Here is a 24,722-nt window from a genome sequence, read left to right as displayed (position 1 = left end):
AAATAAGAATATGCGCTTCTTCAGTAAATGCTCAGGTACTGAAGCAAAAAGTGTCCACTAGAGGGCACCACTGTACCTTGACAGGAGCTCAGATCCTCTTTTGCTTCCCTGCGCTCCTTCCTCAGTGTGGCCAGGGTGTTCTTGACCTCCTCCCTTTCCCGCTCCAGCCTGTCCCTCTCGTCTGTGAAGCGGCGCACGTCGGCTTCTGTCCGGTTCTTCCCCAGCTTGACCACAGTCGGCCCCGAGCCTGCTGCGCACGAAGGAATGCGTAGGAGAACCCTGTTATGACCTATGCACAGACACCATGAGGGAAGCCTGAATGGGCCTGCCTGGAAAACTGTGGCTGCCCGGGTCCATACCTGCCGCACACAGCTTGCTTCTCTCGTGGAGCCTGTCGGTGCTTGCAGCTCTTCCCCTGCTGACTAGTGGGCTGTGGGGCGTTTGAGAAGATGTGTGGGACTGAGTCTGAATCTGGCCCCGAGGAGCTACGGTGCTGGGGGTAGAGGAGTGCTTCTGGCTCTCCTGAACAGGGAGCTGGACCCGCTGGAGCTGGGCGTGGGGACGGGGCGCGGTGTCCAGGTCCGGCCTGGCGGTGACGGGTGGAGGATTGAGGTGCTCCGCTGATGCAGGTAATGAGGTCTCATACTCTGGCTCTGCAGGTCTAACAGGCTAAAAGTGGGAGAAACAAATGCTTTCAGAGTCGGAAGCTTTTACAGTCACTCTATGTTTTTTTTTACACCGCATAGGTGTGCTACTGTGTCCCAGCGAAACTCAATTATATGGACACAGTACAGCTATGTATTACTGTTCAGCTTACACACATCTCCACTCTCAGAACAGAGGGCAGAAGCTAGTTTGAATTTTTGCTGCAGTATGAGTCCTGACCTCATTCCCAGGGTGCTGGTGCTCGTCGGTGGGTGTCGTGGTGGGGCTGGGCTCTCTCTGCGGGGACACCATGCCTGCGTTTGTGTGGAGGAAGGAGCGCACAGGCATCAGGTCCAGATGCACCCTTTCCTTCCCATCCCGTTCCATGGTCACCCCCCGCTCACAGCCGCCGTCCGGTCCGTCCTGTATGGCGAGCGCAGAGGGACACGCGTGGCGGAACGTTAAAGCAGCAGCACCTGCAAGTCGTTAAGTTGTGGCCCCGATGTAGCAAAGACCCTCAGACACGCTCTTTGCCTCTGGCAGACCAAGATGGCCTTGCGGCTCTCCTCATCCTCATCTAAACACCTGAGCCAACGCTCAGAATGCTCAGTGTGCTTTGCGACAGGGGAAGGACTGTGCGCCTTTATGAGAAATTAAAGAGCAAACCCGTGTTGCTCACCTCTTGCTCATTCTCTATGGACGCCACGTCATCGTATATGTCCTCAGAGCCCTGGTTGTCTAATGGGAGGTTGTCTATGTAAGCATTGGGCTCCGAGTATCTCCTCTGCATCAGGCTAAGGCGTACATACAAAGTTTCATGATTACACACAAACGCATACACACGAACATCACAAACATGTTCTATGCTGGTTTGTTTAGCAGCGTGCAATGGGCAGAGATAGGCTTACTACATGGACGTCTTGGCGGCATTTACTATACTGGATATCCTCTCAGAGTTGACGTAGTCATAAGTCAAATCTTCTGGGTCAGTTTTAGTGCCAGTTTGTGACAGTAGCAGTCCCAGCCAATGGCCCATGTCTGCTGATGACTTAGCCTAAAAAGACACAATACACAAAAGACACAAAAGACACATTCCATTAAATGCAGAGAGAAATCTAAATAACCATGGTTGCACTCTCACATAGATACATTAGCTACTAATGAAACTATTGGGCATGCAATCTGGTGATGGATTATTTAGATGTATACCCATAAAACTGTCCAAAAGATGGCGGTCACATTGAATGTTTCTCATCACCATCTGGTTATCTTTTACAAAAGCTTTGAGAAGGTAGTATTAGGCCTCTCTTCTTTTTGTTTACAGAAAAGAGTCTTCCTAAAATTGGAGTTAGTAGCCAGACACTAAATGCTGGAATGTGAGCAGGAAATCAGTTGTTTATCTGTCTGCTGAGAGTATACTTTTCAATATGTATGCGTTTATGAGCATTGCTGGAAAAAGACACACACCACATCGACGCTGGCTTTTACAGTATTAGCAACGTCCAAACTAAAGTTTGGATGATTCTCAAGCATCATAAGGAATGGAGCGCAGTTGCTTATAGCATGTGTGTGTGTGTGCGTGTGTGTGTGTGTGTGTGTTTGTGTGGGTGGGGAATCAAAACCACTGCCGCCCTAACAACTGCTTGCTGGGCTTCACACCAGTGTCATGTGGGCGTAACACCTACAGGGTGAGAATAGGGGTCAAACACCGTGATGTTCAGGCTGTCAGTGCCTCTTGGTCATTCATTTGCCATGTAAGTGCTGTCTTGTTTTTAAGGACCATAACTGTATGAAAGACTGCAATATAATCAGTGTGGCAGGTCTGGACGGGAGCACGTGGCACAGAGGACAAACCGAAGCCTGGGCCTTCTCACCTCCAGGATGGCGAGTTCCTCTCCATCCATCTGTATGCGAAATGAGTAGAGGTGGTCCGGGCTGGGGTCTGGCAGGACCATGCACCCTTCCAGCTGCACTGGCTGCTGAGCCTGCTTGGACCTGCCCTTGTCTTGGTAGAACCAAAGCTGCCCATTCTTTATCAGGCACCAACGCATCCGCCACTGGCTTTTCACTAAGACATTCAGGTAGCCTGTTGGAAAGAGAGTGAGGGGGGGTTTCAGGTTTTGAATCAGACTCAGAAGGGAAACTCATCCTTCTTTGGACAGCACGTATGCAACCAAGCACGACTACAGCAGAGCTGCACGGATTTACCTGATGTTTCCATGTTCTTCTCTGGGCTGTCTAATGAGGAAATCTTCTTCTTCCCAATGTTCATCAGGTTGCTTAACTTTAGGCCAGCACCATATTTCTTCTTAACTGAAAAGAAATGAAATGGTAACCATGCATTAGAATGCTTCCTTCCTTTCCATTACAAGCAGTCCAGGAACCAGCTGCAATAGTCGCGTCTCACCGTCTTTCTCGAGGATCTCAGCGTGGCTGTCTGTGCTGCTGCCGCTCTCCGACGCCATGGAGTACCTCTCGCTGATCTCACCCTGCCGTGGAGCAGAGTTCACTCAAACAGCCTGCTTCTCCACTCCACCTCACCATTTACTGACCAGCTGTAAATTTCCCCTTATCTATACACATTGCTATTCCCTGCTACTGAAAACCGCTCCTGACTGTTCTGCTCAGCCCACTCTGCTCAGCCCGTACCTTAGTACAGATGAGTCTGGGGGAATCGCCAACGTCTGAGCCATCTGCAGATTTGGGGCTGATCTCCTGGATCACCTAAGGCAGGCATGGACACCACAGTAAGGAGTGACCGTCTAAAACTGGGAACATCTCAGAGGGGTCCTTCTCTCGCGGGGCCTCACCTTCAGCCACTGCTCGGCCTGCTCTCGGCTCTGGAGGCTCAGGACGATGGTCTCGCCGCCCTGTGGGACAATCTTCAGCTTGTGCTCTTTCCTCTTGAGCTGCTTCTCCTTGTAGACGACGCTGCAGCCCATCAGGCTGACGTCCAGCAGTGGGGTCTGCTCCTTTGAGCTCTTGTAGCACTGTGAACACACGTGCCACTGATTTCGCCGCTCTAAGCTACAATACCATGTACGCATTGCAGAAACTGGTCTATCCTCACCAGAAATGGCCAGGCAGGCAAATCTTCAAATATCAAAACACACCTGTGACTACAAAAATGCACTCGTCTACATTAACTCAATTACTCTAGAGCTAATTCTGCAGCAGTGGCAATGTTCAACAATTTAGTTAATTAACATGTACTAATTTAGTTAATAACTCTTCTTAGACTAATAACATTTCTTGGGTAACTGTCTGTTCTTTGACGGTGAGGTTGGACGGTCAACACTAGGACCCACAAGGAGGCGGTTCTCTCGGATGACACACAGCTGCTTGGCCCACTGGCCCAGCCACTTCTTCCTCCAGAGGAAGGCGCAGATGCGTGCGTCCCTCATCAGTTCGATGGACGCTTCCGTGGACGGCCACTGGTGCTGCGCAGTCGACTTTTTCGTGGAGATCTCGTCGTCGTCGTAGGACTCGTAGGAGCTGCTTACTGCCTCAGCCTCATCTGCGCCACAGGGGAGGGGAAGACAGCGAGGCTCAGTCAGGAAGCACTGTAAGAGTGTGTCGGTGGGGGTGGAGCTATTGGAGTGGGAGTGTCTAAGAAAGTCATCTTCCGGGTTGTAGTCTGTATTCGCTATTATTTGTGTCTAAATTGTCACCAGGTACGTTTCCTGGAAAGAAGTGAAGGCAATAGAAGGCCATGCGGATCAGGCCAGTGCATGCAGAATCATGTGCAGAGAGGTCTGGCATGGCCTCCCAGCAATGTAACTGGAAACTCCATTAATCCTACACCTGTGTCTCATGTTAGTTATTATCCTGTTCCTAATCCAGGTTCACCTAATGGAAGATACCCTGATTGATTACAGCAAAGATCATATTGTCAGAGGTCTCTAATTGATTCCTGTCCATTGTGTAGGCAGCACGATGGCTTGGTGGTTAGCACGTTTGACTCTTAGCACTTGTGACTTGGGTTTGAGTGAGTGATTGGAGTGTAAAAGCTGATTTCTGTCTGTAAAGTGGCCTTGCCTTTTAGAAAGGCGCTATATAAATGCGACTAATCATAATACCGCTTATGTTAAGCAGACACTAAAACAGACACGACACAGGCCCTAAGGTCGACACTTTGAATGGTTTCAGGTGTCATGCATTTCTAACAGGGCGAGGAAGGAAGCTACTTTTATTACAGCAGACACAGCGTTATATTCTGGGGGCCTGCAAAAGCCAGTCCACCATCAGCAACGAGACTGAGCGGTTTACATGCTATAGTGTTATATTTATTACACACATTGGTTAATTGTGTATTGTGCTGTTTATTACAAGAGCTCCACTGACATATTAAACCACATTTCTGCATGTTTCCAGAAAGAAGCCAGCGCATCGAATTGTCATCAAGTAATCATCTACCACCATCAAGGTTGAATCGTTGGCGCTCCGTGACAATATGACTGTGTCCTCTGCACATCTGCCGGAGATGTAAATCAACCCCTCCCAGGGCCGCGTTATGCACCCAGACCCTGCTTCAGCTGCCCCCATTTCCTGGGCTCGCGGTCAAGGTTCCGTCACTGCGCGCGCAGTGCCAGAGGACCCGCCACAGCCGAACAAAGAGCGTCACTGTTCTGCGCCGCATAGCCGCGGGGCCCTCTGTGTCCTCGCAGTGATTTGGACGGGGGGACCGTCCAAGAAGAGCAGACCGAGTGCCGAGATGGGAGCTTTCCATTACATTAGCTAGAACTTTGTGGCAGTGGCCAGTGAACTAAATCAGACCTCTGAGAGAACAGTGGTGCTGCTTCACTGCAGAAGAATGTTGCGAAAGGCTGAGAGGGCCACGACAGGCCATGAACTGCCAGGCTGACGTCACCGAATGGGACGCGGCCCGTGGCAGAGCTTACCATTGATGGTGGAATCGTACGGCTGAGCCTCCTCGTAGTAGCTCTCTTGGGCGTCCAGTCTTTCTGTAGTTGGAGTTGGAGGAAGAGGGAAAGGCTCTCTTGCAATCAGGCCCTGCAGTGAGAGAGAGGGAGAGAGAGAAGGAGAGGGAGAGAGAGAGAGAGAGAGAGAGAGAGAGAGAGAGGGCCTTCATAAAGAGTCTTGTTGCGCACACTGCACCCAAACCTCTGGTAAACCTGCCCTGCATTTGAGCTGAACCCCTCTGTCTGTTTCTCAGCAGCTCACATGTGCACTAAGTACGGCTCAGGGCTTCTTGGCCCGTGCACCTGCCTTTTCTCCGGGCTTTCCCCTCCGAAGGAGAGGGAGCTTTCCTCTGACCTCAGTCCAGCGATGTTTTGCCCAGGAATTCCACACGTGTTTGCCTGCAGGAGTAATGGGTTCAGCTGGGTGTGGAGTGGGCCAGTGGCTTTGCTAAATCGTTTAATTAAAACCATGGCTAAACCCCTCCATTGGATTCCTGCGTGGTGGAGCCTGGGCCCCTGCATGAGCCCCTGCAGCACCCCCCACACACGGATGGAAAGTGACCGATGTTGACTCGCGATGAGAAACTCACTTAGAGACCCACTGCCTTGATTAAAGCCTCATGCTGACATTGTCAAGGGCTAAGGAGGTTAACCGGAGGGGTGAGTGTCCACATTGAAACAAAGACATGGGTGTGTTTGTAAACAACTGGGCCCTGAACCTCAGACAGACAGGATGTTGTGACTTAAAGTGAAAGTTAGCTGTAGGCTTTATGTAATAGGTGATTTAGACTGAGGAATGCAATGGAAACTGGAGGCTAATGTATGAGGGTTAAAAAAAACAAAACAGAAAGGCGGCCCACACGCACCCCACACACAGAGCACCCCGGCTTCCAGAGATCTCCGCCGAACTAGAGGGGAGCTCTTTTTCTCACACTCTTAACACTACGCCCCTCCCAGTTTGCACGGTCCTTCTCCCTCTCTCATTCACTGACACACGGAAAGGGAACCTGGGAGGTAGGAAAAGCAGCGCCTGAGTTCTCGTGCGTCTGCCAGCGATTAAAAGGATGGGGCAGGCCACTGGATCCTATCACTCCAACCCAGTACAGCCACTGCCTCGGACAGAGCCAGAGGTCAGTCCACGGAAACAGCAAAAGCAGCAGGAGCGCTGCCTATGAGTGTGTGTGTGTTTGACAAGAGTGCACACACTGGAAGTGACGGTGCTGCGCTCCGTGTGGAACTTGGTCTTCAACCCAGTCCCCTAGTCTTTGTTCAAGTAGTCAGCTTCCCCATTCTCTTGTCACCACGGAAACCTGGTTTGAAGGGGAAGCAGATGAGGAGTGAGGCATAAATAAGGATAGAGCCACGGCCTTTGGGAAAGGAGAAGAAAAAAAGGAGTGGGAAAAAGACCAAATGAACACCCAGAACATGGAAAATCCCTGCTTCCCATGCCAAGAATCTAGCTCAGTGAAAACACAAACGCGCCGGCCCTAACTGCTGGGACAGAGCGATCTGCAAACAGCACAATCAACACTGGTAACAGACTTAATAATGACAAAGTTGCTCTCTGAAAAGCAGCCATTGTCTGATCCTCTTCAGAACCCACGTTGACCTTTTGGACACCCGGATATCGTCTCTTTGCTCGATTAGTCATTTCTCTTTAGTGCAGTCTATCAAATGGAAAAATGTTTTGGAATCTTTCTGATAAATGCTGCCAGACTACAAGGAAATATGATTGATTATGTAGGGTTAAAGAATGACGTTTTGGAGAGCATGATCTGCTCTATGTGTGGTTGGACTCTTTCTGTCTGTAGAGACACAAACACACCCCTTTTCCTATGTGACGCCAGGGCCAGCCCTGGGGCTATCTTTAGGGCAGCTCTATTTGCAGTAACAGGAGAGCAGTGTGTGTGACGCTACAGCACCCCAACACCCTTGTGTTTAGTGTCTTGTTTAGACAAAAATGCTAATTAGCCAGACCGCCTTTCAGTCTGCATGTGCGGAGCGGAAGAAATACTAGGTGTGGAGAGGCAAGCTATGGAGTTATGGAGCCTCCCAGCAGGGTGGACGGGAGCACTGTGCCTCAGCTGGAAGCTTCGGGGCAGTGGGAAGAGGCGGGGCTGACGGGCTCCCTGAGAGTGCAGGTGGAAGGGAGCATGTTCGCTGTAGACAGGACCTTGCTGGGGAGGAATTCGGAATACTTCCGTGCCCTTTTCCGCTCTGGGATGAGGGAGAGCCACCAGGACGAGGTCCGCTTGCAGGGCCTGAAGGCGAGGGGTTTCCTCCTCGTCTTGGCTGTTTCCAGAGGTGAGCGGCCAAGTCTCGGGGACCCCGATGAGATCGTGGAGGCCGTGGAGTGTGCCGCTTTCCTTCAGGTGGACGCTTTGATCCAGCATCTCATAGACGTTCTGGACACAGAGAACTGCTTCCTCCTCTTGCACACGGCCGCCGTGTTCGGCGTGTGGAGGCTGGTTCGCAGTGCGGCGGTGTTCATCCGCGACGCGTACCGCGACCTGCAGGAGGCAGCACTGAACCTGCCAGAGGAGATGGTCCGCTACGTGGAGTCTCTCGCACCGGCTTCCTTCATCGCTCTGGGCACCCACTCGCCTTCTCTGAAGATCCTGCAGGACTCGTCCAGGACAGTGTGGTCCCTGAACGAGAAGAAGGGCGCCTGGTGCTACCTCACGGACCTGCCCACGGAGGCCAGCACGTCCATGGCTGGCGTGGCCGTAGTGGGGAACCGGCTGTATGTGGTGGGGGGCGTGCGCGGTGTGAGCAAGGTGACGGTGGACTCCAGCTTCTGCTACGACGCTGAAAGCAACTCGTGGAGTGCGTTCGCCGGGCCTCAGCAGTCCAGGTACAACTTCACCCTGGTGGGCCGCGAGGGTCGCCTGTACGCCTTCGGCGGCGAGTTTGATAACTGCGTCATGGCCTCTGCTGAGGCCTGCGACCTCTCCGCACGCAAGTGGACCTTCGTCAAACATGCCCCCAGACCCGTAGCAGGGGCGGCGAGTGCCGTGGCCCGCAGGAGGGTCTTTGTGTGCTTCTGGGAGCCTCCTGACACCACGGACATCTACGAATACACACCTGACAGGGACGAGTGGTCCTTGACCACCACTCTGATACGGCCACAGAGCTACGGCCACTGCATGGTGGCGCACGGCGAGCAGCTATTCGTGATGAGGAACGGACCATGCGACGACTTCCTGCGCTGCCTCATGGACTGCTACAACATCACCACGGGCCAGTGGACAGCCATGCAAGGGCACTACATCAACAGCCGAGGGGCGCTCTTCACGGCTGTGGTCAGGGGAGACTCGGCCTTCACGGTGAACCGCGACCTGACTCTGGAGTATCGCATCTGTAGGGGTGTATGGAAACCGCACAGGCAAATGCAGGGTTTCCCGAAGACCGGATCGCTCTGGACCTGTCTGCTCCGGCTGCCGAAGACCACAGACACTGAGCAAATAATCAGTAGTGAAAAATCACCGGAGACTGCTGGAGATGATCAAAATGAGAAGGACACCATGGTGGTGAATTAACCACTACAAAGCATTTGGGTCTTCTTCAAGCTTCTGTCTCTAACCACTTGTAAAGGAGGTTCCTGTTATGTTACTATACTAGAGAATATTGAATGTCTCAAACAGGCTCATCACAACATAAATCAGAAATGGCGGAGTAAACGTGAACTCTGGTATGGCCTTTCAAGACCAGACCAAACTACTGTTTAAAATTCAAACCCTACAAATAAAAAGAGCTGTAGTCTCCAAAAAGAGTAAAAGGCTGTTTTGGGTTTTTTTTTTCCAAAATGACAGAACTTAGTAAAGTGTTATTAAGACAGGAGTTGACTAGCACAGATGGAGCTCCATGCCATCTCTCATTCACTTGCCCTCACACATGAAGTGCCGGTCCACGCAACCCTGTCAAACGGCTGCTGCATCTGGTGTTAATCAGAGGCAGCACCCTGTGGATGGTTCTGGAGTTCAAAGCCTTCTCACTGGGCTCCACTAATTCTGCCTGTCCTCCTGTCTGTCTATTCCCCTGACTACAGACCCCTACGGAACACTAGGGCCTTGCAGGAGCTACTTTCAGCCAACACACACTTAAAAACACACACACACACACACACACACACACACACACACACACACACACACACACATCCTACACCTACACACCCAAATGCTTGCCCACACTCTTTGCTTTTTACACTGCAGAAGGGGATTAATACCTTGTCTCTGAAGGTGATTACAGCAACTACAAAGAACAGAATTTATTAGGGATGTTAGAATGGTTAATAATGGGAATTTATGGTAACTCTTAGGGTCTGTAAAAACACAGACGTGGCGGCTCTTCTAAGCATGAGAATGATGGCTTCTGATACGCAGATTAAACACACAGCAGATATCACGTGCACCAGTCTAAACACAGTAACTGCTGTGGACTGAATCAGTCCAGGTGTGGGAAAACACAAACAAGCAAAATTATGCAAAATAATTTCTAATCTACAGTATTTAAATAAAATATGATCCATGATACACGGCTGCATGACTTTTTAGTTTACATTCCACCATCAGTAAGTACTTTCTGTTTCAAAATGTAACACTGGACTCTATTTTACGTATTTACCACCAGTTATGGCCATTTTCTGTCTGCTGATCCTAGAGTAGATGAAACAATACATCATCCATTCCATACTCCTATCATACAGGTCCTACAGGTGTGAGGAGGATCTGTGTTAGATGTGTGTGTGTATCCTTGGTGTGGCTTGGCTTGTCTGACTTTTGACTGCCCTGCTGTTGTAAAGTGGGAATCACTCACGGTTCTGGGCAGAGGCAGCTCTGGGAGACTCTTCTGTGGTGCGAAGATGGGCTTTGCCGCTCGTCCATTGGCCTCTGCCTCTGCTCTGTGCTCTGATTGGTGTATCGTATCGTACGCACAGGCCAATAAGAGAGGAGAGAAAAGCAGATAAACACAGCAGATGTCAAAATGTCTGGTCAGACATGCTGATGTTTAAAATGTAAAGCAAAAGTGTACATAAGCAGCATGGATGCACAATGTATATTGTATCTCTTATCTCAGTACAGCAGGAGAGAAGGAGAGGGAGAGAGTGGGATCAGAGACTGGACATTGCATCCGTCAAGCCATCTGTATACGCTACAAGTCCTCTGCAGTTAATTTAAGAAGCCTGTGGTGGTATTTTAAGAGCTAATGGCCAAACTCGAGTACTTCCTATCAGACATTCCTCTCTGATTTACTTTCCAAATTGTAACATCTGGCTTGCTGCGAGGTGAACACCAAAGTTGCAGAGAGACAGACTAAAGGGAGTTAGGAGTGAGGAGTTAGTACGATGGCATGCGCTTTGCCCAGGATCATAGACCCTTCACCGAACACCTTCTGCTTTTCTGCAGTCATGAATGGTTCTTTACTGGACTTTACACAATGTACTGGGCCTGAGTCATATCAGTGCCCAGCTATTCAAATACTGTGCACATATCTGCACAAATATCTCACAGACATGTCGCTAACTATCAGCAGACAGAGTCAAGAGTCACTTTTTCTTGGTTCACAACCTCCAAAAGAATTTCTTTTCGTAAATCTGCTCTTAAAAGGGGGAGTTTCTCACACCACGGCAAGAACTGTAAACCGATCAAAGAGTACTATCGCCACTGACCTGCGCGTGCGTCGTGTGGCTTAGACAGCCGCAATGTGAATGTGAAGGCTAGTTTTCCACATGTCTCATTCTTCAGTGAAATCTAAACGGATGAGCAAAACCTCAGATGGGGGTCTGGCTCTGAGAGGCTGGGGGACGTTACTGAGCAATACACAGGAAGTATTGCTGGTGCAGTGTAGGGGGTAGAGCACCATTTAACCCACAGCCCCTCACCTTGCTGAGAATCACGGGCCTTTCAGCACTATTAGGTCTGAACTCAGTGGACACTTTGTTTATTTAAGCTGTAGGAAAGCAGAAATGAGAAATGCGTTCGTTCACCACTGCAAAAGCGCAAGCTTGAGGCTCTGTTTGCTTAGGCCGTTCTTCAAACAGCCTGTCGGGCACCTGAGCCTGATGTCATTCTCTGCTGTAAACAAGGGCTGTGGTGGGAAATGCAGACTCACCTCTGTCTGTTTTGTCATGGTTCTGCCCAGTGACAATAACCTTGTTCATGTAGATGTATTCTTCATCTCCTCCTGAAAGACAGCACGAACAAAGCCTGTGTAGCTCAAAACAAACCTGCTATGAAGTGTCTGCTAGACCGAAAGTTTAAAGTCCCATGCACAATTACTCATAATGCTTTATTATGCCCATGAGTCTCCCAAAATGCCGCTTTTTAGATATATGAACAGTGTAGTAAGAATGTGTGGGGGCACCAAATCCCGTTTTTATGGAGACCTCCTCCTCTCGCACTCCGTTGTACAGTGAAAAGATCACACCTAATCTTCAATCGTGTCTTCTAGCACACAGTGGACTTTTATCACAGAGACAAACAGTAACAGTTCTGTGCTATGTCTCCTGAGCCCCAACCTATGTCTGCATCAAAGACAGGGCACTGGGACCCATTACAATCAAAATCCTTCTACAACCCAAGCCTGTGGGTCACTTTTATTGGATAGCTTTGGAGGTACAGACACGTATTTTAGAGTTTTTAGGAGATCAGAATAATTTTCTGAAACTGTATACAGCTGAAAGGACAAGCTGTTACAATTTTCAATAATGTGGTATCTGGCAGGCTACAGGTAACCAAGATACCCATGTGTCAAACAGGGGGCAGTCTGCTTTGATATGGTTATGAAGGGAGAAATAACTGCACACTTAAGCTGAAATATGTTTTACTGGTACAGTGAAAACAGATTGGGATTTGAAGGATGGAAATGAAGGCTATTTATAAACTGCTACTCAAAGGAAGTGAGTGTCCCTGGAGGATAAAAACAGCCTTGGAAAATAATACAGTTTGAAGCCAGAGGAGGAAGTCCAGAAGCCCAAGCCTAAACCCAAAGGCCTACTGCCATGCCTAAAACAAACAAAACAACAACAACAAAACCTAATAATATATGCACAAGCACAAATACTTCAATTAATGTATGAAAGAAGCGCTAGACCAAGTGAGCATGCATGACAACACAGCATGGAAAACAATGTCTCTTTATGAAGGAAAACAATGATCATGAAGAAAGAGGACTATGTGGCATGCAATCATCAGGGTGCAATTACGCAGGAGGTCCAGACATGCCCTGCGGTCAGTCGGCGGGGGTGGTGTACCGTTGGAGGACTTGTAGGCCTGCAGCAGTTCAGCGAGAAGGCCCTTCCGCACAGCGGCAGTGCCGCTCAGGTGCTCCCCGTCCAGGAGTTTCAGGAAGTGTTGCAGCTCCTCCAGCAGCTGATCCAGCACTGCGGGGACACATGGCACAGTCAGAGCACGGCCTTCGGGCTCCGGCACGCCGGAGGAGAAAACTCCAGAGCTGGGAAAACGCCTTCATTAGTGATAGATTCAAATCACGTTCATGTCAGTTGCAAGCTGGGTTATTGGACCCTCTAGGCATGTTAGAATCTACTCTAAATAGAGTAGAGTTCCTGTGATCATTAGAGGAGAGCGAGCTAAAGCCAGATGTTGTTTTTTTTTCATTTTATCTGAGGTGCTGTTACTTTAAAAATTAAGAGTTTCATTACACAGGAAATAATTTGCGGTTCTGAATTGTGTTTTTTCAACCATTGTTAATATCCTTCCACATTTCAACCAAAGGTAGTAGTAGCCCGTCTACTGGAAATACTGCAGGTCTGTTGCTGACATTTAGTTCGAAGCTGTCATTTGTTTTTGAATGATCATTTGAGCTCATGTATTCAAACCTTTCTGTATCAGTCTATCGGTATAGTCAAATATAGTCTAAAAAATTGTTTATATAAAGTATATCTTTCTCTATTTATTTTACTGTCCTTAATTTTATGTTGACACCTGCACCAAGAGAAATCTCTTTATCCCTTTATTCAAACTTGGCGAATAAAAGATTCTGACTTCTTGCGTTTGGCGTCCCGTCACATCTCTGCGGTCTGACAGGGGCGAGGTACAGGTCCCAGGGAGAGGGCAGGGTGTGTCCTGCATGGCTTCAGTCTGTAACAGAGCCCTGAAAGGCCGCTGGACGCAGACGTCCACTGTGCTCCACACCGTGTGTTCCTTTTGTTACTCCTTCACTTTCTGCTTCATGTCTGAACCCAGAGTGTCCAAAGAAGGTGAAAAGGAAAGTAAGTGAGACTATTGTGGAGCGATCAGAATCACCCAAACACTAAGAAACCATAAACCACTCAAGCAGGGCGATAAACAACTCGGATTTGCGATCTAAAACTCTCCGACACCGTGTTCACCGCGATCACTTCCCAACCAGGATGTATATTAACTGGGGGCCTCTGGGCAGCATGGCTTTCTGACGCTCGTCTTCCCACAACTGCAAATCTTTGTTTGCCAGCTTCTCCAGCTACCGCTCGCTCCCTGCAGGCAGTCCCAGCGTCTTCGGGAGCGGTGCAGGCACTTGAAAGCGTGCCGAGGCGCAGCTTTTCTGCAGCGTAAGGCGAACTGGCCGGAGAGCAGGGTGCACACGGGGCTTCTCTGTGCGCCCTCGTTCAGCGCTGAGTCAGTCTGCAGAGAGCATGAGCCTCGCCATGTCATCGCAGCACATGTTGCTATAAAGGTGAACTCATGCCCAAGATTACCTCATGTCATATCAAGTTTCCCTACTCAGCACACTTTCACACAACGTTTACTTGAAAACACAGTAACAATGTTAAAAAGACTGTAATGATGCCCATCAACCCCTTTTTTAAAAAGCTGCAAAATTAAGCACCAGTATTCCGTGTTCCAAGCTTGAAGGTGGAACATGTACTGGAAAACATTGACTGCCAAGGCAAAGAGATAATTAGCTTTGTCATTAAGGAGCTCTGGAATTATTTCATTACAATTCCAAATATGCCTATGGAGGTTTACTATGTTCTAGGCTAGACAGCACACCCAGTTAGGATCAGATGTAAACATATGATATAAACATAAGACAAAAAGTTCAATATTAAGCATTCATTATTCATGTGTTGTAAAACGAATTAGTCAAATAAAATTTCTTTTTTTTTCCTATTATTGCTGATACATTGCAAGCACAAGCACTTGCAATGTAAAAAACCTTACAACAGCAACTTCATTTGCAACATGGTTCTAAGGTAAACATTTGCAGTCCATTTAGCAGCAGGAACATCTCAACTGCTTTTGGCCCCGCTTGCCACAGCAACCACCTCTGTTTTATTTAGAAGCGCTGAGCGCTGACTTCACTGATGTGCGTGCAGCACGTTCCTACACCAGCGGCAGAGAGGTGGTGTACGCGTGTCTCAGACGCACCGCTGCCTACAGAACGCAACTTTTGACTTTCCTTTTTACATTGCACACCACCATGTTTTATAGACATAAGAGATCTCAGACCTTTCTCATTTAAGATCACATGCAAGTCTACAGGACCCTAAAATATTTCTGATCTATGCAGCAATGTGCCTTCACCTCCAACTGCGCTGTGAATGGAGCTCTTCTCCCAGTGCTTACCCTTCTGTGTGTTTTGAGAGGCTAACTTCGATGCCCTTATCCAGAGGGACCATGAGAATGTAGAGTCCGCTGACTACGGGCCAGAATGCTTTCTGTTTCCCTGGGTTATGGCTTGGTCTCCTGCCAATTCACAGTCCAAAGACCCTATGCACTGAAACTACGCCACCACATCCCTGTAAGTACTGATGGGGCTATCGCTTCCTCAAAACAATGAAACCTGTGCCTGCGCTGGCCTCACGCACTTCCCAGTAGCAGCAGGTATTAGGCTTGCCTATAGGCTGCTTCGCTGCAGCCAGCTATGTCCTCACACTCTCAAGGACTGCAAGCAAAGTGATTGCTCAACAGTTTTACTGAGATTCCTGGGAAGAAAGGAAATATCAGAATACAGGCTGATCAAGTTTAAGGAATCAGCGCCTGTGTGCCGGTCTCAACTGGCCACACTGGTACCTGCTTTTGCAGCCTGAGGGGATTTCCTGTTAGCTAAGGTAAAACATTTCCTCCTTCTCATGCAAAGATTAATCACAGATAAGTGTGGAAAGGATGTTTCTCAGTTTCTCTGCGAGGACACAAGGGTCATAGCTACGGCAAGAATTTCTTGGCAGTTGATATCGTAAGCAGATGTGAAAGTGATGTGGCCTGGAATGCTGAAAGCCTCCGTTAAACCCGTGTCGTATTGGGCATGTAACCGCTCCGTCTAGGTTCTTCTGTTTTGGTGTCCACAGACCTGCTTTTAGACACATATTCAACACAAGTCCTAAAATTAAGTGCCTCATTTCTTTGACTCAAAAGCACAATTTGTGTTGGAACATTTAAAAAAAGCAGGTGAAGTTAATATGCACTTGGGTGATTTTTCTTAACAATGTTCACTGCACTAGAACATTCAGATCCCCCTAGGGCACAGCATTGTCCAGGAGGTGTTAGCTGTGAAGATGAAGCTCTCTGGAAACCTATTTTATCTGAAAGATTGTTATTCTCTGGAAACCTTGTTTACTTCCCTGAAGGACAGAATATTGCAACATATATCTCTACACTTTTTAAGTACACTGCAGTTACTCACCTGGTATCGTCTTCTCATATATATAATGTGCGAGTGTGTGTGTGTGTGTGTGTGTGTGTGTTATAATGCATTATTACTTGTGATACATAACCTGTTATAGTTCATTATATATTATATATGCCATATAACACAGTATAAATGTATCTATAATGTTTTTATAAAGTATTACCGACTATTTGTCAAAATGTAACGGTGGGCGGAGTGCCGCAGGGTGCGGAGCAGGATGCACAGACCTCCTTGATTTGGTGAAACATTTAATGACATAAAACACAGGTGACAGTGGTGGCATTCACACATAACATTAACAGTGAACGTGAATACACGTAACGCTAACGACGATGACTAGAACATTTAACAGAGACTATACACACAATAACCCTAGCGCTAACGGTTTACTGACACTCTACACAAACACTAACAGTGACAATAGCAATGACCAACGATGAGGTGCACACTGACAGGGCTTTAAATAGACAAACACTTAACATCAAAAACCCTGTGCAGGTGGCAGGTGTGCGCCCTCATGGAGGGTGTGGCTACAAACAAATGTGAACCCCCCTGCACACGGCAGGCCATACCACGTGACTCATGGGGTTGGGGGGAACGTTCCATGACACAAAATGTGAGAATTGTTTATGCACTTAATCATGACCTTACCAAAATTCACAGTTTGTTATCATACATCCAAATGCATTAAATTATTTAGCAAAATAGATTTCAGTTACCGGTGAAATTAATATTTAATCAGGACCACACGAGACTCTTTATTTCTCACACTTATCTGGAGACCTTTTGCTAGTGACAGTGGATAAGCTAGGGACACGAGATGCCAAGGCCGCTTCTCTCAATAAACGCATTAAAAAGACTGTCGGTACTTACTGAGAGCACACAAGCCACAGAGAGACACACAGCCCTCACATGCCATTTATTGGATACAATAGTAGAATGGAAGCTGTAGCTTTGGTCTCCACGTGTTTTAATTCTTCAGAATCTGCAGATAAGTCCACAAAACCCACCCATGTATAATTAATACAACAACAGTTAAACGCACTGTGTGGGGTAAAACATGATGAATTGAGAGCTCTTATGAACGGCCAGTCAACTGAACCAGTGCAAGTGATGTAATGATGCTTGTGACATTCTCAGCAATGTACTCGAACAGCTGGTATACTTCCAAGCTCCAGGTTGGTCTTTGGAACACAGTGTTGCAGTCTGAGTGTTCGGCTCCATTCTGTTCATTTCAGTTTATTTATGTTAAGCAATCAGGATTAAACCACTGGCTAAAGGAAATCAGATTTCACTGAAAAACTGCAATACAAATTCCATTTCCCACAATTACTCCTTATCAAATGCAGCCAAAATATTCTCTTTGGCCAGGCTCTGTATAATCACGAGTTCAGAAAGCACACTGCTTATGGATGAGATGGCTAGGAAACCACTGCCAAATATATCAGCACTTTATTTCTTCCACAGAGAAAAGCAGCATCTTCAATAATGTTCTGCCAAATAAAGAGAAATATAACATGCTTTAATCCTATAGCAGACAAATTTTAACTAGGAGCATTAACTGAAAATGTATGAACACAGATGCCAACATATTACTTAGTATGGATGAAAAAAATAATCTGTTGTTCACTGAAATATCTGTGAGGTTATAATAAAAGCTGGGCTCTCAGTACGAAAGTGAAAACATGACCCAGTTCAGAGTCAATGTCCTGCAGTGTGTTTAACCAGAGCTGAGCAACAGAGAAGAATTCCACTCAGAAGTTTGAGAAGGTTGATGTATCAGCCGGGGGGAGCGCTCCAGATAGAGATTGGGTGCAGCTGTATACTCCACTTATGCTAATCACACACTAAAAGACTCTGAAAAGACTTTTAAAAGACTAAAATCTGACATCCTTTCAAATTTATAGATATTGTGTCTGTAGTCACTGACCTTTTAGTAAAAGACCATGATTTTGCAAAGGCTGGGCATCTGCAACAAGATTCCTTGTTAACTTAAAACAGACTAAATCAGACTTAAAACAGCTCTCCTCGCTTCCCTACACCAAATCATCGAGATGGCGGGACTGCGCCACAGCACTAGTAAATGTCACACACTCGAGCCTTCACTCCATTCCCCAACATACACCCAAAAGCAGCTCCTTTATGCCACACAGCTCCACCAATGGCAACACTCTCATTGGATCTGCCACTCTCCTGATTATTAACTGTTATGACCTGTTTCTCATATTTAAACCTGTTTGTTAGCATTCATTCTTTGTCGTGTCTGTTTCATGCATACCAAGCGTTTATCTCTGCCCATCACTCTTCTTATCAGCAAGCATCTTGTTCTAGCCTGTATAGTTACACAATACTTCACCGTCATGCGGAAGGCGGATATTGAAGCTCTTAACTCTGCTATTACTAATAGGTGGAGACTTCTTGGACAGAGAGACATCTCATAGCGTAGAGTATAAATGAGCTATAGGTCGCCCTGCAGTCCATATGCTCCCCAGGTATTTCCCAGAAGCCTCGGAGTTCCCCTGCGATTTTTGGACAGCAGGAGACTGTTTTTCTTGTGAGCAAAGCCTGACAATTACAACGGAAGGCCTAATGAATGCAAGGGCTTTTTTCTTCAATGTTCCTTATGTTTAACAACTCCCCTCCTACTTCAGATCAGGCATGTGTCTCACTTGTGGTGTTTTGCCTGATGAAGGCACTTGATTGGCCCATGGCTGTGTGACCTAGGATACCTTGCACCTTAAGGCTACTTTTATCAAGAATTCCAAAACAATTTTGATCACCCTGAGAAGGTAGATCCAAGGAAGAATTACAGGCTAAACTGGCTAAATGCCAAAGTCATAGTTCAGTGTTGGATTATGCCTTAGAGTTTCACATGTTGGCAGCTGGTAGTGGGTGAATAAATCTGCCCTGTTGGTAGACTATTGCAATGGTCTACATGCAGAAATACTGTCTGAACTGGCCTGCAGGGATGAGGGTCTATATCTGGAGGGTTTAGATTAATTCAAGAGAGAGATTCATCTTCATGTAAGAGTCTGCGGACAAGCCAAACTGGTCCTGGTCCTATTCTAGCCCAGGAACCTGTGGAGTCGGACAACCAGTCTGAAGCCATGGCCTGTGATATGTCCCATCTGGCCCACAAGAGAAGGCTTCACAGACTATAAAACAGCCTCTGCTTGTACTGTGGAGAAGCAGGTCATGTACTGCCCCATTGCTGTATCAGAGTGTTCAGCATGCTTCAGTCCCTGGACAGCACATGGGACGACTTCCACGTGCTAACGTGATGAGTTTCTTTAAGAGGGGGTTGATCTTCAAGTCTCATCCATGACCACACACAGTATGATAGAAAAATCGAGGCAGTTACTCAATGGCCTATCCCAGTCATTTAACCAAGTCAGTTAACCAATTCAAGTCAGTTACAACAATTTCTGGGATTCGCTACCTTTTATAGATGATTTATTAGGAACTACAGCAGTATTGCCACTCTGCTTACTGTTCTTCTTAAGATACAATGGAATTGACACTGCATTTATTTTAAAAAGCCCTCACATCAGCGTTTTACAAGCTCCATCTAGATGAGAGGAACTAAGGCATAGGTGATCAAGAACTCCACACCATCAAACTCAGAGTGGTGTCATTGACTAGAGGGGGCTAATCACCTTTTTCAGGTCTTAATGGGCCATAGGACGTTAGAATATCTATACAACAATACACAGCTTAACCCCAACAGGCCCATTGGTCCTTATTCTCTAGTTTTCTATAACCTGTTGACCCATTGCATGTGACACAAAGGCAGACCCACTATCCCAAGTACCAAGCTTAGTGGAGAATCCCCTTTCAGAAACCCCAATTGAGGATATTCTGCCTCCTGATTGCCTAGTAGCTTCCATTGGATTGGAGATTGCTGAATAGATCGATATGGAGTTAGAATATGTGTCAATCCCCCCAAAATGTCCAGTTGACAAATGTTACATTACTCCTTTATACAGAGATCAACACGTCACTTGGGTTTACTCATCTTTATCTTCAGGTCATCTTCATGAGACGCAAACTCAACAACTCCTGTCCATACATTACTGATGGGAGAATATGTTGGCCAATATACATACATTTGTAACCTCCTGTACTGTCTAAAAAAGGCAAGCTAGTTCCTTTTCACATTCAGTCATATCCATAGTCACATCTGCTGTTGGATTTTGTTACTGACCTTCCTCCATTCCAGTCTTAAACATCGATCCTTAATGTGGTAGGATTCTTGTGGAGTCCAGTTAATCACGTCTTCTGTTTTTATGGGGTCATATTAGATTGTGTACCCCAGTTTACCTCACAAACCTGGTCCACATTTGTAGAACATCTCAGGGTGACAGCCAGTCTCACCTCAGGCTAACACCTGCAGTCCAGTGGTCAGTGTGAGCAGGTCAACCAGGAAATGGGAGATTTCATGCCGATCAGTCTGATTGGAGTCAATTTCTGCCTTGGGCTGAAGTGGTCCAAAATTCCCTCACTAGTTCTGTCACCAGCCTAAACCCCTTTGAATGCTTTCTCAATTATCAGCCCCCTCACAAGATTCACACAGATTGATGTTGGTAAGAGGCTCCCAATTCCAACTGGAGATCAGGTTTGGCTATTTTCCAAGGACTTCAGGTTTGCTGAGGGGTATAGAAAACTCCAACACAAGTACATGGGACCTTTCAAAGTCAAAAAACAGATCAAAATAATGACCTTGATCAATTCGACTTGTATATTATCATGTGTCTAATTCCTACCATGTTTCACTTCTCAAGCCTGTTATGCCAGGTTCATCGGATGAAGTACTACCCAATGCTGCGCCACCCCCTTCAATGGAGGTCGAGGGTTCCCTGGTCTATGCTGTCTGTTGGTAGCAGGACTCCAGGAGAAGGGATGATCAGCTGCAATACATATTCAATTGGAAGGGTTACGGTCCCAAGCAAAGATGTTGGGGGCCAGTGCGGGATGTCCTGGATCTGGTGTTGGTGACTACCACTGACTCCATCCAGAGAGACCTGTACCTTGCCCCAGATGTTACCCAAGGAGGCACTCTAGTAACCCAGGACCTGTGAAGGGTAATTCTTCAGCAGCTCTAGCCTTTTGTCCCAAGCCTCCTCCTGGAGCACGGGTGGTGGTCATCATGGCCATCCTTGTCAGTCTGCAATTTCAAGTTCTTGGGGGGAGGGTACTATCATGCTTCCTAGCCCTGACCATTTCCCAGCATACACCCATTTGCAGCTCCTCTGTCACTCCACACCAAATGCCACACTCTTAGCAGATCCGCCTCTCCTGATCACTAACTGTTTTCTCCTGTCTCTCATTATCAGCCTGTCTATTTAAACCTGTTTGTTAGAATTCATTCTTTGTTTTGCTTGCATTCTCTCTGTCTTCTGACCTTCACATGTTATCTGACTTCAGCCCTGGATTACGCCTTTATTAATAGAACCACTCCCACTGATGTTATCTGTAAGCATCTGGTTCTAGCCTATATCGTTACAGTAAAACTTTCACGATTTTATTCCAATATTGGAAATTTGTCTGCACCGGTGAAATTGCTTGAAAAGTAATTTGTTGGAATACCAGCATTAAGGAAATAATGCTGTGTCTTTATGATTGTTTATAACATATCCCAAGTGTTGTATTTTCTTCTTTTTGCATCAATTGAAGAGAAGAGACCACATTGGATTCAGAAAGCTCCTGCTCAGAGTGCCATCCAAGATGCAATCTCCTCTCTTCACCTGCCCAAGGATGTGTAGCCCCTGCTGGGTGCTTGGAGCACACATGACACATAAGATGCACTGCAATGTGAAAAAAAACATGTATAATAAATTAATTGGCAGGTAAAGGCATCCTGATTAGGGCTAATTAAGGTACACATACAAGGTACACTCCCGAATTTAGCCTGTGATCCTCCAACAACACAGATAGTGCTCAGGATTCTGACGCAGTAAAGTTGCATTTAAAGAGCTCAAGGATGCTCTAACATCCAGCCCAGCATGAGGGACTGTGCAGTATAAACTGCCCACCCCTTTGTATGTTCATTAACATAATGGCTTTATGACTACTTGTCTTCTGCAAGACCACGGTCGCTAGCTACGCCCAATACATTACTCAGCTAAGATAGATGCTCAGTTAAATGCTTTGGCAGTTACTGGTTGTGTCCAGTGGTCTTACCACAATCATTAGCAGTGTGTTGTCACATTCTGTTACATCTCTGTTATCATCAGCTCATGTAATAAGCTGACAATCACAGAGGCACAGATCACTAATCCCTTATCGTAAATGAGGCTTGTTATTATTATTGTATATTATCAATCATGATTCAGACATTATCTCACACACTACCTTAGGGGTTTTCTGATATTCCTCTGGAAAATCCATAATTGATTTTCTTTACTGAGCACAGGTTCTGAATGGCTGTAAACGTGCTGGGTGGGCTGTCTGTTCATTACATGCAGTGATGGATCAAGGCTGTCTCCAGTTACTTATTACCAAACTTGGCTCAGCAAAATCACATCTTAGGACATATAAATGTCCACAGATTGGTCCACTGATTCTCCTCAGTATGGTGGAACCCCAAACTTAATTCCCGCATGGATGTGTTCATCTTACCCATCGCCAGGAATCTAACACAGCAGCCAAGATGACAAGTGGAAATGTGGATGGGTTTCTCCTTCTGCTGAAAATATAGACTCCATGCATCGTGTCACCATCTCTGATGTGGCCAGTGAAAATATATTCTAGAGAATTCAACAATAAAAAAAACAGGACACTAACTCCTAAATTGATATCATTAATGTCCTCCTTGTTAGATATTTATGCCACTTTTACATTTCAAGTAGATGTTACAGACTATGTCTGTAATGACAAATAATTATATTTGACTAAGGTACATGACACAAAGTATAAGAATTATTGGAATATGATAAATTATCACATTTATTACTAAAAATTGTTTTGTAATTTGTACTAGTGTAATTTATGCTTTTTCCCTCATATGGGGGGTGGGGGGGTGGGCTATATTTATATCAGGTATAGATATTATCTGTTAAGTCTCTATGGGCTTGCATCTTAGTGTTAAACCTAACACACAACACAGCTACAAGAAGGTGAATTATCACTGACTATTTAGGGGTGGGATGTCACCCTCAGGCTCTAATTGTGGAATAAAGAGCTTTCCTTGGTTTGTCTCCTGGCCGAGAGAAGGATATAATCATACATAGGCATTCCATCTCATCTCAATGAATTGTGTCTGATGATCTCTATCTTTGTAGTGTGTTGTAAACAAGTATCCCTGCATTCTGAAGCCCACCCCAACCCCCCCCCCCCTTAACAAGTACACCTCAGTGGTAGTCAGAGGCAGTGATTAACACCCCATTTTGGATGTCACTCAGCACTCCTACATAAACCAGCATTCTGAATACAGTGCGGTCTCCTCTACTCAATTACTGCAAAAAGAAGAAAATGCAACACAAGCCTTTCTTTTTGATCCACCTTGTTTTCCATTGTTTTGAGAATTATATCCTAGGTTTCTATATCATAAAATTTGTGTGCACACAATTGAGAGAGAGAGAAAGAGTCTGCGTGTGTGTGTGTGTGTGTGTGTGTGTGTGTGTGTGTATGCGTGTGCCATCACGCAACATTTCTAACTGCACGCTTCTTTAATGCGGACATGCTGCTGTCAGAGTGCAGGACCAGTGTGGGTCAGTGGCTTGGTCAGTGGGACTGAGGCCTCTCTGATCCTGCATCAGTAGGGCTGCATTGTCTGCAGGGAAGCAAAACAGGAACAGATGCTGTAGCGTGCCTCCTGGGTCAGTGACAATGGCCTCACTTGGACTCTCCCTCTTCTCCTTTTGAGCAAACACTTCACACGCCAGTGGCTGATTTAAACCGCTGCAAAGCCTCCCCCCCCCCGCCTGCTACTGCTCCCATACAGCTCTCTGGCTCTCCTGCTCACGTTCTCATTCATGTTTCGGTTTCTTTTCACGTGCGGACTTGCATTTGTGATGCTAGCCCCTTCGCAGTCATAAAACTGGTGTGTCTAGTCCTGACTGACATTTGCTGCACAGATGATAAATATGGATCACAGCCTTGGGAAATCTGCGATGGCTTTGGATATGGCCGTTGTGTAAAATGGAATCTAAGTCACACTGCACTGCACACACGTCGCCCTAGTCTCAATGCAAGACAGATGGATCTCTCCATGTTTCCAAAACACATAGTTACTGGCACTGAATTACTCCATTTGTTGCACAACGTGTGCCCATTCTCATTATCTAGAACATTTGTCTCCTGTCCACTGAATACCTGATATAGGTTCACATACGTCAGACAAGCAATACACCTGCCAGTGTCTCTTCTGTTCCTTGATGTTTAGTTAGTTACAGGAAATAAAACTGTTACAGCTATGTATAGCTATTTTTTAACTGCTATATTGCTCAAGGTGCCATTTTATAAATTGTACTCCGACAGATAATAGCACAGGCTACAGGTAAGTAGGGAACACTGTTGCCCAAC

The 24,722-nt window shown here is 46.6% G+C and overlaps 2 protein-coding genes across 4 annotated transcripts in view; one reads left to right on the top strand and one right to left on the bottom strand.

Annotated features, from left to right (window-relative positions):
- Positions 1-24,722, bottom strand: part of afap1l2 (actin filament associated protein 1-like 2) — a 31,437-nt gene that overhangs the window by 2,071 nt on the left and 4,644 nt on the right. The window contains exons 1-16 of one of the 3 annotated variants that reach the window (XM_035533290.1): positions 13,574-13,638; positions 12,823-12,951; positions 11,682-11,753; positions 10,386-10,477; positions 5,547-5,658; positions 3,954-4,162; positions 3,456-3,635; positions 3,295-3,369; positions 3,053-3,134; positions 2,854-2,958; positions 2,520-2,731; positions 1,554-1,699; positions 1,325-1,439; positions 886-1,068; positions 360-669; positions 77-250 (exon numbers count right to left, since the gene is read on the bottom strand). In XM_035533290.1, the coding sequence (XP_035389183.1) occupies positions 77-250; positions 360-669; positions 886-1,068; positions 1,325-1,439; positions 1,554-1,699; positions 2,520-2,731; positions 2,854-2,958; positions 3,053-3,134; positions 3,295-3,369; positions 3,456-3,635; positions 3,954-4,162; positions 5,547-5,658; positions 10,386-10,477; positions 11,682-11,753; positions 12,823-12,951; position 13,574 (2,197 nt within the window). In that variant the 5' untranslated portion in view covers positions 13,575-13,638. Of the gene's footprint in view, positions 1-76; positions 251-359; positions 670-885; positions 1,069-1,324; positions 1,440-1,553; positions 1,700-2,519; positions 2,732-2,853; positions 2,959-3,052; positions 3,135-3,294; positions 3,370-3,455; positions 3,636-3,953; positions 4,163-5,546; positions 5,659-10,385; positions 10,478-11,681; positions 11,754-12,822; positions 12,952-13,573; positions 13,639-24,722 lie in introns of those variants that run through there. The other 2 variants (XM_027024915.2, XM_027024914.2) reach the window with 2 other exon arrangements.
- LOC113586626 (kelch repeat and BTB domain-containing protein 13) lies at positions 5,728-9,650 on the top strand. The gene has a single exon (XM_027024919.2). It carries the CDS (start codon positions 7,610-7,612, stop codon positions 9,104-9,106), a length of 1,497 nt encoding a protein of 498 aa, XP_026880720.2. The 5' UTR covers positions 5,728-7,609; the 3' UTR covers positions 9,107-9,650.

Source organism: Electrophorus electricus, chromosome 14 (assembly GCF_013358815.1).
Source record: "Electrophorus electricus isolate fEleEle1 chromosome 14, fEleEle1.pri, whole genome shotgun sequence".
NCBI classification, from domain to species: Eukaryota; Metazoa; Chordata; class Actinopteri; order Gymnotiformes; family Gymnotidae; genus Electrophorus; species Electrophorus electricus.
The sequence above is the reverse complement of the archived record's forward strand: the minus strand, read 5'-3'. Positions and strand labels throughout refer to the sequence as shown.